Here is a 19,694-nt window from a genome sequence, read left to right on the forward strand (position 1 = left end):
TGAATATATGATTAAAGCTCAAAATGTGTCCTTTGTAGCGTAAGGTAATGCAGTCAATGGATTATGCTTTATTACGACAAAGAATAACGACACAAATCATGCGTGAGATGGAACATGTACATGTATTGGAGGGGAAGTCAAAAGCCCCAGGTAAACAGAACACAGAACAACCTCTCTGTTGCTGCTGCCAGACCTGGGCTTTTCATCTGAAGTCAGCAGGCATATGGAGATGTGGTCATCTAAAAAGCTGAACAAATGGAACGCAAAATCTGAGAAAAACTGCAAACCGATCACTGAAAAAGGTTTGTTTAACAAGAGTCTTCAGGTCAATAGGTGTTGTTGTACAGTAGTATTAATGACAGTGTACCTCAGTATCGTTTGCAATGCATGCTCTATCATGTCTCCTCCGCTTCATTGGGCCTTGTTGGCAGTAAGGCTCAAGAGCTCTTTACTCCGTTTAGATAGTGTGCCAGAGAACAGAAAATGTGGAATCTCTGTGACTAATTGTCAGATTTGCACCATACTGTAAGCTTACTGAGTATTTCCCTCTTCTTCTTGGCCCTCCACGAAAATAAAATCCCATCCTACATGGGTCTTATGTAAGAAAGTGAATTGTGAAACGGAACAGCATTGTTAGGGATCCTTGTTCGTGTTTATGTGCTTTGAATCTAGGAAGAGGGAAACTGGAGGGACACCTATTTGTCCGACTGCATAGTAATACAGTTGAAGTCGGAAGTTTACATACACTTAGGTTGGAGTCATTAAAACTCATTTTTCAACAACTCCACAATTTTCTTGTTATCAAACTATAGTTTTGGCAAGTCGGTTAGGACATCTACTTTGTGCATGACAAGTCATTTTTCCAACAATTGTTTACAGACAGATTATTTCACTTATAATTCACTGTATCACAATTCCAGTGGGTCAGAAGTTTACATACACTAAGTTGACTGTGCTTTTAAACAACTTGGAAAATTCCAGAAAATGATGTCATGGCTTTAGAAGCTTCTGATAGGCTAATTGACATAATTTGAGTCAATAGGAGGTGTACCTGTATTTCAAGGCCTACCTTCAAACTCAGTGCTTGACATCATGGGAAAATCAAAATAAATAAATCAGCCAAGACCTCAGAAAAATAATTGTAGACCTCCACAAGTCTGGTTCATCCTTGGGAGCAATTTCAAATGCCTGAAGGTACCACGTTCATCTGTACAAACAATAATACGCAAGTATAAACACCATGGGACCACGCAGCCGTCATACCGCTCAGGAAGGAGACGTGTTCTGTCTCCTAGTGTCACGCCCTGACCATAGAGAGCCTTTGTTTTTCAATGGTATAGTAGGTCAGGATGTGACTGGGGGCTTTTCTAGTTATTATTTTCTATGTGGGGTTCTAGTTTAGTTTTTCTATGTTGGTGTTTGGTATGATTCTCAATTAGAGGCAGCTGGCTATTGTTGTCTCTAATTGGGGATCATATTTAAGTAGCATTTTTTCCACCTGTGTTTTATGGGATATTGTTTTGAGTTAGTGCACGTAGCACCTCTGTAGTCACGGTTTGTTGTTTGTTTTATTCTTTCTTTGTTGTTTTGTGCGTTTTCAAATAAATATTATGTGGAAACCATATCGCACTGCAGTTTGGTCCGATAATTATTCCAGTGAACGTGACAGAATATCCCATCAAACCAGGACCAAGCAGCGTGCCCAAAGAGGAGAGGATTTCTGGACATGGGAAGAAGTGAGGGGGAGATGCAAAACCCTTCCTTGGCGACAGACGGAAGGAGATTATGGAGGACAGCGACGATGACAGGGTTCGCGGCTACAGAAAGCCCAAGGACAACCCTAAGTGTTTTTGGGGGGGGGCACATGGAGCTGGCGGCTGAGCAGAAGGAAGAGCCAGAAACTGTCAGGGAGGCAATGGTGAAGTTGGGAGAGAGTGAGATGAGAGAGATGTTGTGCAAGTGTGTTCTGCTCAACATTCGACCAGAGGATCCGGTTAGCAGTCTGGTGCAACCTGTGCCGGTTCCACGCTTCTGGCCTCAAGTGCGCCTCTCAAGTCCGGTACGTCAATGTGTCTTCTCCTCGTACTCTCCCTGAAGTGCGCCTTCCCAGTCAGGTACGTCCTGTGCCTGCTCCCCGCACTCGCCCTGAGGTGCGTGTCACCAGTCCGGTCCCACCTGTGCCGGCCCCACGCATCAGGCCTCCAGTGCGCCTCCCCAGTCCAGAGCTTCCGGCGACGGTCCCCAGTCCAGAGCTTCCGGCGACGGTCCCCAGTCCAGAGCTTCCGGCGACGGTCCCCAGTCCAGAGCTTCCGGCGACGGTCCCCAGTCCAGAGCTTCCGGCGACGGTCCCCAGTCCAGAGCTTCCGGCGACGGTCCCCAGTCCAGAGCTTCCGGCGACGGTCCCCAGTCCAGAGCTTCCGGCGACGGTCCCCAGTCCAGAGCTTCCGGCGACGGTCCCCAGTCCAGAGCTTCAGGCGACGGTCCCCAGTCCAGAGCTTCAGGCGACGGTCCCCAGTCCAGAGCTTCAGGCGACGGTCCCCAGTCCGGAACCTCCTGAGACGGTCCCCGGTCCGGAACCTCCTGAGACGGTCCACGGTCCGGAACCTCCAGAGACGGTCCACGGTTCAGGACCTCCTGCGACGGTCCACGGTCCGGAACCTCCAGCTCCATGGCTGGAGCCTTCCCCTGCGCCGATGCCCAGTCTAAGCACGGCGTCCAGTCCAGCTCCAAGGCCAGAGTCTTCTTCTGCGTTGGTGCTCAGTCCAGGAACAGCATCCAGTCCCGCTCCATGGCGGGAGCCTTCCCTTGCGCCGGTGCTCAGTCCAGATACGGCGTCCAGTCCTGCTCCATGGCTGGAGCCTTCCTCTGCACTGATGTCCAGTCCAGATCTGGTGTCCAGTCCCGCTCCATGGCAGGAGCCTTCCTTGATACCGAGGTCCAGGCACAGTGTTCAGCCCGGGTCCATGGCTGGATCCACGGGATGAGCAGGTTCTTCGGCCTGCACCAGAGATGGTGGATCCGCGAGCTGAGCGGGTTCTTCGTCCCGCACCAGAGCCGCCCCCAATGCTGGCGGATCCGAGAGCTGAGTGGGGGCTACGACCTGCACCAGAGCCGCCACCGACACGAATCATCCCCCCCCCCTACCCTCCCCATTTGTTTCAGGTTTTGCGGACTGGGGGATTTTCTAGTTATTATTTTCTATGTGGGGTTCTAGTTTAGTTTTTCTATGTTGGTGTTTGGTATGATTCCCAATTAGAGGCAGCTGGCTATCGTTGTCTCTAATTGGGGATCATATTTAAGTAGCATTTTTTCCACCTGTGTTTTATCGGATATTGTTTTGCACCTCTGTAGTCATGGTTCGTTGTTTGTTTTGTTCTTTGTTGTTTTGTCCGTTTTCAAATAAATATTATGTGGAAACCATATCGCGCTGCAGTTTGGTCCGATAATTATTCCAGAGAACGTGACACCTAGAGATGAACATACTTTGGTGTGAAAAGTGCAAATCAATACCAAAACAACAGCAAAGGACCTTGTGAAGATGCTGGAGGAAACAGGTACAAAAGTATCTATATCCACAGTAAAACGAGTTCTATATCGACAAAATGCTCCAAAACCGCCATGAAAAAGCCAGACTACGGTTTGCAACTTCACATGGGGACAAAGATCGTACTTTTTGGAGAAATGTCCTCTGGTCTGATGAAACAAAAACAGAACTGTTTGGCCATAATGACCATCATTATGTTTGGAGGAAAAAGGGGGAGGCTTGCAAGCTGAAGAACACCATCCCAACCGTGAAGCACGGGGGTGGCAGCATCATTTTGTGGGGGTGCTTTGATGCCGGAGGGACTGGTGCACTTCACAAAATAGATGCCATCATGAGATAGGAAAATTATGTGGATATATTGAAGCAACATCTCAAGACATCAGTCAGGAAGTTAAAGCTTGGTCGCAAATGGGTCTTCCAAATGTACAATGACCCCAAGCATACTTCCAAAGCTGTAGCAAAATGGCTTAAGGACAACAAAGTCAAGGTATTGGAGTGGCCATCACAAAGCCCTGACCTCAATCCCATAGAAAATGTGTGGGCAGAACTGAAAAAGTGTGTGCGAGCAAGGAGGCCTACATACCTGACTCAGTTACACCAGCTCTGTCAGGAGGAATGGGCCAAAATTCGCCCAACTTATTGTGGGAAGCTTGTGGAAGGCTACCTGAAATGTTTGACCCAAGTTAAACAATTTAAAGGCAATGGTACCAAATACTAATTGAGTGTATATAAACTTCTGACCCACTGGGAATGTGATGAAAGAAATAAAACTCTCTCTACTATTATTCTGATGTTTCACATTCTTAAAATAAAGTGGTGATCCTAACTGACCTAAGACAGGCAATTGTTACTCTGATTAAATGTCAGGAATTGTGAAAAACTGAGCTTAAATGTATTTGGCTAAGGTGTATGTAAACTTCCGACTTCAACTGTACATCCATCATATGTTGTCAAAGACCATTTCCTTTTTCAAATGTTTTGTTAGACAAGCTATTTTCCAATGGTGTACATTTTGTGTGTCCATTCTCTCAGTGGCCTTTCCTGACTTGCTCTCTGTTGGGTATCAATTTCAAAGCAAAAACAAACGCACAGTGAAACAACAACATTGCTGTTTAAGCTCTAAAAGGCCACTGGCTTCTGTTAGCCTAATCCACATATTCAGCCGAGAACTGTTTTCTACATGGTGCAAAATATCAACTCACACTCAACTGACAAAATACGCTGTAGATTGTTTTCATTATGAAAGGAAGCAATCCCTTCAAATAGAAAATAGATTTGTAAAGAGGCACTGGGCAATGGGCATGCAGTGGGACAGCTGTCTGAAGACAAAACACTAATTAAACCGTCCACATTCAGACGATACGAGGACAAAAGAGGAACACTGCACAACGCAGCCGGTGCACCTTCATTAAAAGCACATTTTGCATTGGAGAGATAAAAACCATTGAACCACACAACTTGTTATGATTTAGGCCTGAGCATTGTTCAGTGGAGGGCAAACAAAGGTTTACTGTGATCTATTGTTTTTGAGTTTATTTGAAGTTACAGCCATTTTTTTTATGTACTGGACACAGATGTCAGTTGTGTCTAGTTTTGTGTGTCTAGTTTGGATTTACATTTGGTTGTTGTCAACTAACGTGAATTCAACGTGAAAACAACATCAAATGTCACCAAGTCATAGGTGAAAATTTGGTTGAAAAATATATGAAATGCCCTTATGTTGATGACTTTTTGCCAATCCAAGCGTTTTCCACCTTGATTCATTGTCATCACATAGATTTTGGGGGTTGAAATTAAGTGGAAACACTATTGATTCAACCAGTTTTTGCCCAGTGGGAGCTTTGTCTGAATTGCTGTTAAAAGGTAGGCAAAAAATGTTGTAATTCTTATTTATATTCAGATAGAGGTACTTTTGATTAAAAAACAGGGCCAGTTTAAATTAGTTGTGGAAGATTTAAGTCAGATTTGAGTGGTGGCAAGTTACGTCCAAATTGTCAGCCCAGCACAGTAAATTGAGCATTAGCCCTGTCTGCCTGTCTATCCTCCAGCAGTTTTTTGCTCCAGTAAATCCTCTTAACAATCAAACATGTCAGGATGGGATATTGTGTTTTGTGATTGGTGAGGCTATTGTCACTCAGCCCTATGTCAGTTCAGTGACTGTCTGAGTAGCCTTAGCTGCCAATGTTCTTCCTCCCTCAAAACAAGAGACACATTCACACACTGTATTTACAGCAATGTATGGCCACGGTCCTCAGATGCACTGTCTCAGTCCCCTGTCTCTAATCTATCAAAGAGCCAGCTAAAGAGAGGTAGACAGCCACACGCATAATCACTGTCATCCGCACTTATTTTGATTACAAACAGGTCATGAAGTGACAAAAAAGCACCGAACAGCGCTGTCAATTCCACTCAAACAGCGGCTACAGCACTTCAGCGACCTGCCAGCTGCATAATTGCAGAATGCTACGCCGTGGACTCTTCTGGAGATGTGGAGATGTGCTTTTGAAGCGTATGTTTATTTAATGAAGAGACATTGCATTTTGGTTCAAGGAACATCTTTAGGTACTCAATTTTTTAGCATTCAGCGCTGTGGCATGGCCATGCTAATAGTCCTTCTGGACCCAGCTTTTTGCCTCAGACTGATTTTTTTTTTTTTACCTTTAAAAAAAAAATCTAAATATGTTAGTTCGCCTCAGAATGTATTAGATATTGCAATTAAATAGAAGCAACTCTAAAATAAAATCATGATTTACAGTTTCCTTCCCTGGACTGAACATGTATCCATCACTGACGTCTACTGGACAGTATGTATGCCTGCCTCTACATACAGTTCATAATGTCTTTGTCTAGAACTTGTCACAGGATCTTTTAGTGAAAAGTATCCCCCTCTATAAGTATCTGATCCTTTCTTTATTTGCCTCCAGTAAATTGCCAGTTCTAATTACCCACTCCTCGTGAGTTAACAGAACTCCCGTGCCTGGCCATCTCCTCACTGACTGCTTGTCACACATTCTTAATGACACTTCCTTCACAATAAGCCATTTAACAGTAGCTGAGGAACCAGATAACATACAATGCAGCTGTTAGCCAGAGAATTAGGCAAGCCTTCCGGGACAATAAGCCCCTGGCCACCGCTCAGACCCCTGGCTATATATAGAGCACTAGCAGGGAAGAGAAGAGACAAAAAATGAGAAGAAAAATGTTCAGCTCCAGGATACACTTCTCTAACGAACCATAGCAAATGTTTGATATAGAAAATACATTTAGGGAATTAAGCAAATTGGGAAGAACTGTGGGAAGCGTTTTAACTATGCAATTTACTCAACTATAAAAGGCCCGTGACGAGCGAAGATATTGTGGAGAGTAAGCCATCGCTACTTGGGATAAAGTTTAGCATGTTAAACAGATTCAGAAGGCCAACGAATTGCAGCAAATAAGCTTCATTTATGGTTATGAGTGCTGTAATTACGGTTGCAAAGGGTCAGAAACTTTCCGGTAAATTTCCAGCATTTTCCCGGAAATTTTCCATGGGAAGTTAAGCCCTGGAATTTGGGGAATTTTGTTTAAATTCATTAAAAAAGTTAGCTTATAACAGTGAACCTTTTTTTGTGGGATACACATAAGGCAATTCTAGGTCTTATGGCATATTTTGGTTAAACTATCCCCAATTCAATGGAATTGCAACACTCTGCATGCACAGTGCACTCTTCCATCACATGTACAGCTGATTCTCAAGATCTTGCACACTAATGAGATGCTATTGAGCCTACACTACTACACTGTCTGAGCCAAGGACTACATGCTTTCTGGTAAGTTTTGATTACAATACTGGGTTGGGTGAATATATTTTATATGACATACATGATATTTTGTTAACTAGTAAATAGTAGCCTACGGCAAAGTGTGTTTAAATCATGTATAACTTGTTAACAATTTCTGCTAATTAGTTTTTGCTACCATCTGGGTTTTAGCTTGCTAACTGAGGAGTGTTCATTCACCTGTTTCCATACATGTTTCATTTTAAAACATTTACCTTACAAAATGAGTTGGTTAATATAACTGCTTAACTATTTATCTGTACATGGAATTGTATTTGTTGTTTTTTTTACTCATTTTATTTCTAATCTTTACAGGAAAATGCCACAGGCACTATCTGATGTGTGGAGACATTTCACTGCAGCTAATGTAGAAGAAAAAGCTGTGTACATTTGCAAATACTGTGCCAAATCATATGTGAAGAATGCAATAAGGATTCAGAATCATCTGGCCATGTGCATAAAGTTCCCTCAGCACTCACGTCAAGCAACCTCTGACAAAAGTCCCTCTACTTCTATTTGAGGTGAAAATTATAAATCAGACACCTTATCGATAGCAACAGCTCATGGTCCTCCTGGAATCAGAAGTTTTTTGACTCAATGGAGGAACATAGTCAGAGAAATGCTGATGAATGTCTTGCTTGAGCTGTATATGGAACTGGTTCACCTCTGATGCTCACAGCCAATGTATATTGGAAGAGATTTCTGAATGTTCTTTGCCCAGCATACACCCCTCCAACCAGACATGCTTTATCTACTAATTTGCTGGATGCCGAGTTCAACAGAGTTTAAGTGAAGGTCAAGCAAATCATAGAGAAAGCAGACTGTATTGCAATCATCTCTGATGGGTGGTCGAATGTTCGATTGCAAGGAATAATGAACTACATCATCTCCACCCCTCAACCAGTATTCTATAAGAGCACAGACACAAGGGACAACAGACACACCGGTCTCTACATTGCAGATGAGCTGAAGGCAGTCATCAATGACCTTGGACCTCCGAAGCTATTTGCACTGGTGACAGACAATACTGCCAACATGAAGGCTGCTTGGTCTAAAGTGGAGGAGTCCTACCCTCACATCACACCCATTGGCTATGCTGCTCATGCATTGAATCTGCTCATCAAGGACATCATGGCACTGAAAACAATGGATACACTCTACAAGAGAGCCAAGTAAATAGTTAGGTATGTGAAGGGTCATCAAGTAATAGCAGCAATCTACCTCACCAAGCAAAGTGAGAAGAATAAGAGCACCACATTGAAGCTGCCCAGCAACACCTGTTTGGGTGGTGTTGTCATCATGTTTGACAGTCTCCTGGAGGGGAAGGAGTCTCTCCAAGAAATGGCCATATAACAGTCTGTTGATATGGACAGCCCCATCAACAGGATCCTCCTGGATGATGTATTTTGGGAGAGAGTGGTAAGAAGCCTGAAACTCCTGGATCTGTGGATCTGAGGCTCTTTTCCCAGTTGCCTCCATCATCCTTCAAATCCCACCAATTTCAGCTGCCTCAGAACAGCTGGTCCTTGTTTGGGAACACACACACTAAAGCACGCAACAAGCTGACCAATACAAGGGGTGAAAAATTGGTGGCCATCTGGCCATATTTTTGTCTTTTGAGCCTGTCAACGAGCCATCCTCAACAAGGTTGGAAAGTGACATATGAGGCCTCAGAGTCTGATGTTCAAGAGGTGGACATTGAGGAGGTCCAGGGAGAAGACATGGAAGCCTGAGAGGAAGACAACCAAAGCTTTAGTTTCTAGACTATCATTTTACAGATGCATGTTGAAAATGTTTTTGGGAGATGCGATGGATCATTGGGATCATTCAATATTTCTATCAGGAAGACTCAGATACAGACATGTCGAATTGACAGTGGTTTAATAGTCCAACAGGAGCGGGCAATAGACAGGTTAAAGCGGGCAGGGGTCAGTAAAACAGAGGTGGGGCAACGGTACCGGACGGTAGGCAGGGTCAGGGTAGGCAGAGGTCAACAATCCAGAGGTGGGGCAAAGGTACAGATCGGCAAACAAGCACAGGGTCAGGGGCAGGCAGAGCAGTCAGGCAGGCGGGCTCAGAGTCAGGACAGGCAAGGGTCAAAAACAGAAGGGCGAGAAAAAGGGGAGATTTGGAAAAGCAGGAGCTGAGAACAAAAACGCTGGTTGACTTGAAAAACAAGACGAACTGGCAACGGACAAACAGAGAACACAGGTATAAATACACAGGGGATAATGGGGACGATGAGCGACACCTGGAGGGGGCTGGATACAATCACAAGGACAGGTGAAACAGATCAGTGTGTGACAATTCCCTTTCTTTTGTTGTTCAGTGAAATCATTCCTTGTGAAGAGTCGTCTCATTTAATTAAAGTTCAATTCGTAACTAAATCGTTTTTTAAAATTTCTATTGGAAGGATTTAATCGTTTGCAATTATGTCTACTTATGATAAGGTAAAAGGTTTATGTTTCTGTCTCCATATGATTTGGTAAATATACCCAATGCAAAAAACATCTACATTTAAATGGTGTTAATATTAATTTGCATATATGTCCATTAATTCCCATATATTCCTGTTAATTCCCATATATTCCCGTTAATTCCCACGAAAAGTTTCCACCTATGAATATTCCCCAAAATGTGCAACCCTAGCTGCAATCAAGTTGTGTTTTGTCTTCACTGTACAATGGCTCACTCTTCTCTTCAATAAACATGAGCATTTCCTTCAGGATGATCAGTATGCCTAGCAGTGTCTTTGAGTGCATAACCATGAACAAATGTCACGCAATACCCATGCAGGAGTCGTTCTCGGGAGTTCAGATGCTCTTATGCATACCTGTTCAGTGTGTTTAGGAATAGTGTCGTTGTCTATCAGGCCTGGCCCAGTTGGCCGGTCTCCAGGGTGGTGGTTTGAGTTAAAAGGTAGTCTACAGTAGACTTTCCCCCATCTGTGGTGACTCCTCACGCTTTGGGCCACTCAACCTCTTCCTCAGAGAAAAAACACTAAATCATACATGACTTCTGACTCGGTTCCTCTTCCTTAAATAGAGCTTTATTCCAATGTAAAAATCATGAGCAGCTGGATTTTATCTTCAGATAGGAATGTAAGTTCAGAAAACCCCAACTATTTAATATCCAGAGAGCAATTTAATTCCAGCTAGATGTCAAATGTTGATGGAGGGGAGGGTTGTGTAGAGGGGTGGACATCAGGGTGGACATGTCTACTGCTTCGCTGCCCCTAGGTGAAAGCCGATGCCAGCAGGTAAAAAGGGAAGAGACTCATTTCCCCAGACAGACCCAGATACAGACAGAACAGTGAGATCCAGCTGTGCCCAGTAGGAGCTGTTCATCCCTACTGTGAAATTACCTCATAATGTAGGGTCATTAACATTGTTTTATAACACTGATTACCGTAATCCAGCCCATTCTGTGCTAAGGTCCTGTCTATTCTATTCAGTCCTGATATTTTCTGCAGAACGATATGGTAAAAAGCTAAATAATGTGATACTTCCCTCAGAAAACGTATCATGACTTAATAATTATGTTCTTTCTATTGAATCTGAAAGCATAACCATTGTCTGTAGTCTGCACATAGGGGACTATTTGAGTTGTCTGCTGAAGCTGTAATAGGTTGTTCAGTGTAAATGATTATCATAACATTATTTTCCTCATGATAATACTTTAGGTTGGGAGCATCACCTGAACTCCACATTACCTTTGTTGGAAGCACACATGTTTGTTTTGTTCATTTAACTGTCTCACTGACAGACAGACAGACAGACAGACAGACGGGGGACGGACAGACAAACAGACGGGTGACAGACAGACAGACGGGGGACAGACAGACGGGACAAACAGACAAGGGACGGACAGACAGACAGAGAGAGATAGAGAGACAAACAGACAGACAGACAGGTGACAGACGGGGGACAGACAGAGAGAGAGATAGATAGATACTATACACAGACAGACAGACAGACAGACAGACAGACAGACAGACAGACAGACAGACAGACAGACAGACAGACAGACAGACAGACAGACAGACAGACAGACAGACATTGTACTGTAGATATATATACTGAGCCAAAATATAAATGCAATATGCAACAGTTTCTAATATTTTACTGAGTTACAGTTCATAGAAGGAAATCAGTCAATTGAAAAAAAATTATTAGGCCCTAATCTATGGATTCCACATGACTGAGAATACAGATATGCATCTGTTGGTCACAGAAACCTTTAAAAAATGTAGGGGAGTGGGATCAGAAAACCAGTCAGTATCCGGTGTGATCACCATTTGCCTCATACTGCGTGACACATCTCATTTGAGTTGATTGACACCTTTCATTGTGGCCTGTGGAATGTTGTCTCACTCCTCTTCAATGGCTGTGTGAAGTTGCTGGATATTGGTGGGAACTGGAAGACGCTGTCGTACACGTCGATCCAGAGTATCCCAAACCTGCTCAATGGGTGACATGGAGAAATGCTCACTAACAGGGATGTACATTTGAGAGAAAAAAGGTTTTTGTGTGTATGGACAATTTCGGAGATAATTTATTTCAGCTCATGAAACATGGGACCAACACTTTACATGTTGCGTTTATATTTTTGTTCAGTATAGATAGATAGTCTGCTTTCACAGTCACGAAGCAACAACAGTATGATAGAGATAGAAACCATTATGGTGATTAAAATATTGGATTTGGATTGGGGTCCCCTCAGCTAAACGAGAATTAAATTCTCTGTCTGGTTAGTCCGCCAGTATTTCATCCATGGGCTGGGCTGATCCCATGTGAAATCATTAAGGAATTAATTAATTAATATGATTGGTTCTTACCAACATAACCATTAATTGTTAAACAAAATACACTTGCATTTCTCCTGGTGCTAATATATATTTACTTTGATTCGGATAGGACATGGCACACACACACACACACACACATATTGTGTGTAAATGTGTAGAATGAGTTGAGACTTCGAATGCAGGTTAAGCGGCACATGGTCAGACTTTGAATGCTAAGCGGCACATGGTCAGACTTTGAATGCTAAGCGGCACATGGTCAGACTTTGAATGCTAAGCGGCACATGGTCAGACTTTGAATGCTAAGCGGCACATGGTCAGACTTTGAATGCTAAGCGACACATGGTCAGACTTTGAATGCTAAGTGGCACATGGTCAGACTTTGAATGCTAAGTGGCACATGGTCAGACTTTGAATGCAGGTTAAGCGTCACATGGTCAGACTTTGAATGCTAAGTAGCACATGGTCAGACTTTGAATGCAGGTTAAGCGGCACATGGTCAGACTGAATGCTAAGTGGCACATGGTCAGACTTTGAATGCAGGTTAAGCGGCACATGGTCAGACTTTGAATGCTAAGTGGCACATGGTCAGACTTTGAATGCAGGTTAAGCGGCACATGGTCAGACTTTGAATGCTAAGTGGCACATGGTCAGTATTAAATGTATTGTGTGGTGTAAAGCTGAGAAACAACACCACTGCCTCTTGATCTCTGTCTCTCTCCCTCTGTGCTTAACTTAATTATACTAAAAAACCTTCTAATCCAAACCAGATAATCTGTCCAATGTTTTCTCTCCTTTTCTATTTACATCCCTCTGTATCTGTCTAAACCTGACTCTGAAAAAAATTAAATTTTAAATGCCTAGACAACACTGGAATGAGTGGCCATGACATTAAGACCCTTATACAAGCAGAGGGCCTTGGGAAATAAGCACAGAGTCAGTTTATGCATTGACAGCCACCGTTCTGTCAGGTTGATATCCTAATATAAAGCATTGGCTTGGGAATGTCATATGTTTGCAATAAAACCGGGAATACCTTCCAGATATACTGTATATACTGCATACATGTATATCTAATTAGACATTTATGAACCTCAGGGCACATAAAAAGAGTTGACGCAGATAAAATGTGCTTTAATTGGCAGTGTAGTTTTTCAGAGTCAGGTTTAGACAGATACAGAGGGATGTAAATAGAAAAGGAGAGAAAACATTGGACAGATTATCTGGTTTGGATTAGAAGGTTTTTTAGTATAATTAAGTTAAGCACAGAGGGAATAAACAGCTGTACAGAAGAATTATAAAGAGAAAGTTTACTGGTTTACCATGTTCTCTGTTCAGATTCCCCAGATCAGCTATGCCTCCACAGCCCCAGAGTTGAGTGACAATAATCGCTACGACTTCTTCTCGCGTGTGGTCCCTCCTGACTCGTACCAGGCCCAGGCTATGGTGGACATAGTCAAGGCAATGGGCTGGAACTATGTGTCTACACTGGCATCAGAGGGAAGCTACGGGGAGAGCGGAGTTGATTCCTTCCAGCAGATCTCGAGAGAGGCAGGTACAGTCAACAAGCTCCTCTCCTCTCTTCCTGGTACCATATATATAATCTGTTACGTTAATCAGCTGTCCATCATAATACATGTATTGGCTGCTGTTGCCCGAAAACAGCCATTCTGAAGTCTATCGTCTCCTCTCTGTGGTCAACACGTTCTTCCTGTGGCCATCATCAATTCATAATGAGATCTCTGAGAGCACAAATATGGATTATTGCTGGTAGCCGTCATGTTTTATTCTCATTCATATTTCATTTTTATTTGTTCAGTATCAACATCAATGTCCATGTCTTCTCTCTCTCTGTTTATTTGTTCAGTATCAACATCAATGTCCATGTCTTCTCTCTCTCTGTTTATTTGTTCAGTATCAACATCAATGTCCATGTCTTCTCTCTCTCTGAAGGAGGTCTGTGCATCGCACAGTCTCTTAAGATCCCACGAGAGCCCAAGCCGGGAGAGTTTGACAAGATCGTTAGAAGGCTGATGGAAACTTCCAATGCCCGGGGGGTCATCATCTTTGCAAATGAGGATGACATCAAGTAAGTGAGAGAGAAGTTACGCCGTAGAGAACTGCATGTTAGATTCTCCTCTCTTCAGTGATGGTTCACTGTAATTAGAATGCGGTCTCCATATTAATGAGGCTCAGAAGTATGAATGGAATACTGTCTAGAAGTGTTCTATTAGGTATTTAAGAAGGGGGGTAAAAAAAGGAAAACCCAACTGGCCCCCTAGTGAATGAATCTATGTGGTACCTGAGGATTAAATGTCTGTGGAGCTCAAATGGAATCTGTATTGATTGAGTGAGAGACATATCTGTTTCATGCCTGGACTGATCCGAACTATGGGTTCAGTTGATTCAAGCTTGGGTGGAAAAGGAGATGAACTTAATATGAAAATATGTGTAGTACCCTTGTGTGTTCTAATTGAACCATACATCTTAAAGGATGAAAAACGACCACTGTCCTGTCGCGTGACACATAACTAGAAACATAGATTGTATTATCTGATTTAAATATAAGGTAAATGTAGGTTACCATTGAACCAGAAAAAGGATATTCAAAAATTATGGAATAGATGTCATACAGGATCAGTCGTCCCTTTCTTTTAAATTACCATGGTTTTACAAGGACACAATGGCATGAGTTAATGTACTCAATGACTCATGTCTTTTTGCTGCTGCTCTGCTCTTGCCACATACAGTATAACAGAATTAGACTCTCTTGGAAAGCACTCATGTTAGTCTCTTTTCCAACCATGTTTCTGTAGGATTTCCATGTGGAACGTTTTTAACACAAGACCTGCCTATTTCATTCAGATTGCACGATACTGTAGGTCACATGTTTTATCTAATTTCATTGCGCCGTGTGTGTGTGTGTGTGTGTGTGCGTGTGTGTGTGTGTGTGCTGCAGGAAGGACAAACAAGACATGTACTACAGTATATGTTGTGGTCTGACATCTCTATATGGTGTGTTGGCAGCCAATCCATCTGATTGATTCCATCTACTTGCCTGGAAGCAGTCATGTCTCCCTGTCAGTTGTTAAACGTATATCAAAACACCATATGGAATATGGAGTTGTCAGGTGGCATTATGTAAATTGCCTAAAGATTTGTGTGAATATATTTAATTTCCTTCTGTACGATAAGATTAAGCCTCCCCTACTGTTGATTCTATTCTCACCTCAGAGACTTGGTTGCTTATTATTCTAACACACAAAGCACCTTTGGCATATGTCTTGTATGAAATTTGAATGTGAAAAACAGGAAAGCCTGTCTCTGATTGCTATAGTCTAGGCCACTGTGCCCTAGACTAGAGTTTAACCCACTCCATTTCCTCCCTTGTGTGTGTGTGTAGACGGGTTCTGGAGGCAGCGAAGAAGGCCAACCTCACAGGTCACTTCCTGTTTGTAGGTTCTGACAGCTGGGGTGCCAAGAGCTCCCCTATTCTAGACCAGGAGGACGTGGCTGAGGGAGCTGTCACCATTCTACCCAAGAGAGCCTCTATTGAAGGTATCCCCAACAACCCTACATTCCAATTCAACCACCTAACATCCCAATCCAACAACCCTACGACCAAATTCAACAATCCTACATCCCAAGCCAACAAACCTACATCCCAATCCAACAACCCTACGACCAAATTCAACAACTATACATCACACTTCAACAACCCTACATTACAATCCAACAACCCTACATCCCAAACCAACAACTATACATCACAATCCAACAACCCTACATCCCAAACCAAACTCTATACATCACAATCCAACAACCCTACATCCCAAACCAACAATGCCTATGTATCATTGCCATAGTGGTTGATCACTGGGATAAGATGCCATTGTTTGCCACTTCACTAATCCTCTGACTGGATGTTTTGTTCCCATGGCTCAGGCTTCGACCAGTACTTCACCTCCAGATCATTAGAGAACAACCGGAGAAACATTTGGTTCGCTGAGTTCTGGGAGGACGATTTCAGGTGTAAACTGACAAGGCCAGGCATCAAAATAGACAGTGAAAAGAAAAAGTGTACAGGTCAGAACCTAGCATTGATTAAACATCAACGTTGGTTACTCTATTTTGTAGTGATAAGAGGACACTGGCAATAGTGTATCTTTCTCTCGCTCTCTACCCCTCCCCCCTCTCTCTCTCCATGTGACAGGAGAGGAGAGGATAAATCGTGACACTGCCTATGAGCAGGAGGGGAAGGTGCAGTTTGTAATCGATGCGGTCTACGCAATGGCCCATGCCTTACACAGCATGCACCTGGACCTGTGCCCCGGCGCCATGGGCGTCTGTGACAAGATGGATCCCGTGGAGGGCCAGTTGCTGCTCAACTATATTCGTTCTGTGAACTTTAACGGTGGGTTATTATTGTGCCTTACTGACACAGCAGATGTTTATTTTGAACTTGTGAGGGATTTAGCTCACCTAACTACTGCATCTACTCAGGAAGAGCTGGCTGGCTGGCTGGTCGAGTTGTCTGATGGTGATACACTGTGGCCATCCTTCTCCTCCATGCTAGCGTGCTGTGCTGTGGTTCTGAGAATACATCTCTTTAAGCCACTGTCAGTCCCCAATCCCACCACCATTGTCCAGGCACAAAATCCCCTTCTCCTCCCCGCTGTCCCTCCCTGGGCTTCTCATCTCATAACAGACCATTTCTGTTCTGTGTTGCTTTGGTGGGACGGAAGCTTTCTATGAAAAACATTCCCATTTAGACTGCCCCTCTGTGCCAGTGTCTCTGTCATCTGAAAACACTCTGAAGGGAATGCCTGAAGGGACCTACCGAACAAGCTATATGCATTACTGCAGAGAACCTGCTAAGTCCTTATTTCCATGCAGGCATTTCAATTGAGGCTTCCTTTATCTTTAAGGAGGAGGAGAACCGCATCTGTATTTACTGAAAATGGTTCGCTAATGGTCAGAGGGAGCTGTACAGTTCAGCTAACTAACGGTCAGAGGGAGCTGTACAGTTCAGCTAACTAACGGTCAGAGGGTGCTGTACAGTTCAGCTAACTAACGGTCAGAGGGTGCTGTACAGTTCAGCTAACTAACGGTCAGAGGGAGCTGTACAGTTCAGCTAACTAACGGTCAGAGGGAGCTGTACAGTTCAGCTAACTAACGGTCAGAGGGAGCTGTACAGTTCAGCTAACTAACGGTCAGAGGGAGCTGTACAGTTCAGCTAACTAACGGTCAGAGGGAGCTGTACAGTTCAGCTAACTAACGGTCAGAGGGTGCTGTACAGTTCAGCTAACTAACGGTCAGAGGGTGCTGTACAGTTCAGCTAACTAACGGTCAGAGGGAGCTGTACAGTTCAGCTAACTAACGGTCAGAGGGTGCTGTACAGTTCAGCTAACTAACGGTCAGAGGGTGCTGTACAGTTCAGCTAACTAATGGTCAGAGGGAGCTGTACAGTTCAGCTAACTAACGGTCAGAGGGTGCTGTACAGTTCAGCTAACTAACGGTCAGAGGGAGCTGTACAGTTCAGCTAACTAACGGTCAGAGGGAGCTGTACAGTTCAGCTAACTAACGGTCAGAGGGAGCTGTACAGTTCAGCTAACTAACGGTCAGAGGGAGCTGTACAGTTCAGCTAACTAACGGTCAGAGGGCGGTTTACAGTTCAGCTAACTAACGGTCAGAGGGTGCTGTACAGTTCAGCTAACTAACGGTCAGAGGGCGGTTTACAGTTCAGCTAACTAACGGTCAGAGGGTGCTGTACAGTTCAGCTAACTAACGGTCAGAGGGAGCTGTACAGTTCAGCTAACTAACGGTCAGAGGGTGCTGTACAGTTCAGCTAACTAACGGTCAGAGGGAGCTGTACAGTTCAGCTAACTAACGGTCAGAGGGCGCTGTACAGTTCAGCTAACTAACGGTCAGAGGGTGCTGTACATTTCAGCTAACTAACGGTCAGAGGGTGCTGTACAGTTCAGCTAACTAATGGTCAGAGGGAGCTGTACAGTTCAGCTAACTAACGGTCAGAGGGCGGTTTACAGTTCAGCTAACTAACGGTCAGAGGGTGCTGTACAGTTCAGCTAACTAACGGTCAGAGGGAGCTGTACAGTTCAGCTAACTAACGGTCAGAGGGAGCTGTACAGTTCAGCTAACTAACGGTCAGAGGGAGCTGTACAGTTCAGCTAACTAACGGTCAGAGGGCGGTTTACAGTTCAGCTAACTAACGGTCAGAGGGTGCTGTACAGTTCAGCTAACTAACGGTCAGAGGGAGCTGTACAGTTCAGCTAACTAACGGTCAGAGGGAGCTGTACAGTTCAGCTAACTAACGGTCAGAGGGCGCTGTACAGTTCAGCTAACTAACGGTCAGAGGGAGCTGTACAGTTCAGCTAACTAACGGTCAGAGGGAGCTGTACAGTTCAGCTAACTAACGGTCAGAGGGCGCTGTACAGTTCAGCTAACTAATGGTCAGAGGGAGCTGTACAGTTCAGCTAACTAACGGTCAGAGGGCGGTTTACAGTTCAGCTAACTAATGGTCAGAGGGAGCTGTACAGTTCAGCTAACTAACGGTCAGAGGGAGCTGTACAGTTCAGCTAACTAATGGTCAGAGGGAGCTGTACAGTTCAGCTAACTAACGGTCAGAGGGCGCTGTACAGTTCAGCTAACTAACGGTCAGAGGGTGCTGTACAGTTCAGCTAACTAATGGTCAGAGGGAGCTGTACAGTTCAGCTAACTAATGGTCAGAGGGAGCTGTACAGTTCAGCTAACTAACGGTCAGAGGGCGCTGTACAGTTCAGCTAACTAACGGTCAGAGGGTGCTGTACAGTTCAGCTAACTAACGGTCAGAGGGTGCTGTACAGTTCAGCTAACTAACGGTCAGAGGGAGCTGTACAGTTCAGCTAACTAACGGTCAGAGGGAGCTGTACAGTTCAGCTAACTAACGGTCAGAGGGCGCTGTACAGTTCAGCTAACTAATGGTCAGAGGGAGCTGTACAGTTCAGCTAACTAACGGTCAGAGGGCGGTTTACAGTTCAGCTAACTAATGGTCAGAGGGAGCTGTACAGTTCAGCTAACTAACGGTCAGAGGGAGCTGTACAGTTCAGCTAACTAATGGTCAGAGGGAGCTGTACAGTTCAGCTAACTAACGGTCAGAGGGCGCTGTACAGTTCAGCTAACTAACGGTCAGAGGGTGCTGTACAGTTCAGCTAACTAATGGTCAGAGGGAGCTGTACAGTTCAGCTAACTAATGGTCAGAGGGAGCTGTACAGTTCAGCTAACTAACGGTCAGAGGGCGCTGTACAGTTCAGCTAACTAACGGTCAGAGGGTGCTGTACAGTTCAGCTAACTAACGGTCAGAGGGTGCTGTACAGTTCAGCTAACTAACGGTCAGAGGGAGCTGTACAGTTCAGCTAACTAACGGTCAGAGGGCGGTTTACAGTTCAGCTAACTAACGGTCAGAGGGTGCTGTACAGTTCAGCTAACTAACGGTCAGAGGGCGCTGTACAGTTCAGCTAACTAACGGTCA

The 19,694-nt window shown here is 44.2% G+C and overlaps 1 protein-coding gene across 2 annotated transcripts in view; it reads left to right on the forward strand.

Annotated features, from left to right (window-relative positions):
* Window positions 1-19,694, forward strand: part of grm6a (glutamate receptor, metabotropic 6a) — a 47,222-nt gene that overhangs the window by 14,122 nt on the left and 13,406 nt on the right. For both annotated transcript variants that reach the window (XM_071348990.1, XM_071348991.1), the window contains exons 3-7: window positions 13,505-13,721; window positions 14,120-14,255; window positions 15,570-15,724; window positions 16,112-16,252; window positions 16,380-16,580. In XM_071348990.1, the coding sequence (XP_071205091.1) occupies window positions 13,505-13,721; window positions 14,120-14,255; window positions 15,570-15,724; window positions 16,112-16,252; window positions 16,380-16,580 (850 nt within the window). The remainder of the gene's footprint in view (window positions 1-13,504; window positions 13,722-14,119; window positions 14,256-15,569; window positions 15,725-16,111; window positions 16,253-16,379; window positions 16,581-19,694) is intronic.

The sequence above is a fragment of the Salvelinus alpinus genome, chromosome 17, assembly GCF_045679555.1.
Source record: "Salvelinus alpinus chromosome 17, SLU_Salpinus.1, whole genome shotgun sequence".
NCBI classification, from domain to species: Eukaryota; Metazoa; Chordata; class Actinopteri; order Salmoniformes; family Salmonidae; genus Salvelinus; species Salvelinus alpinus.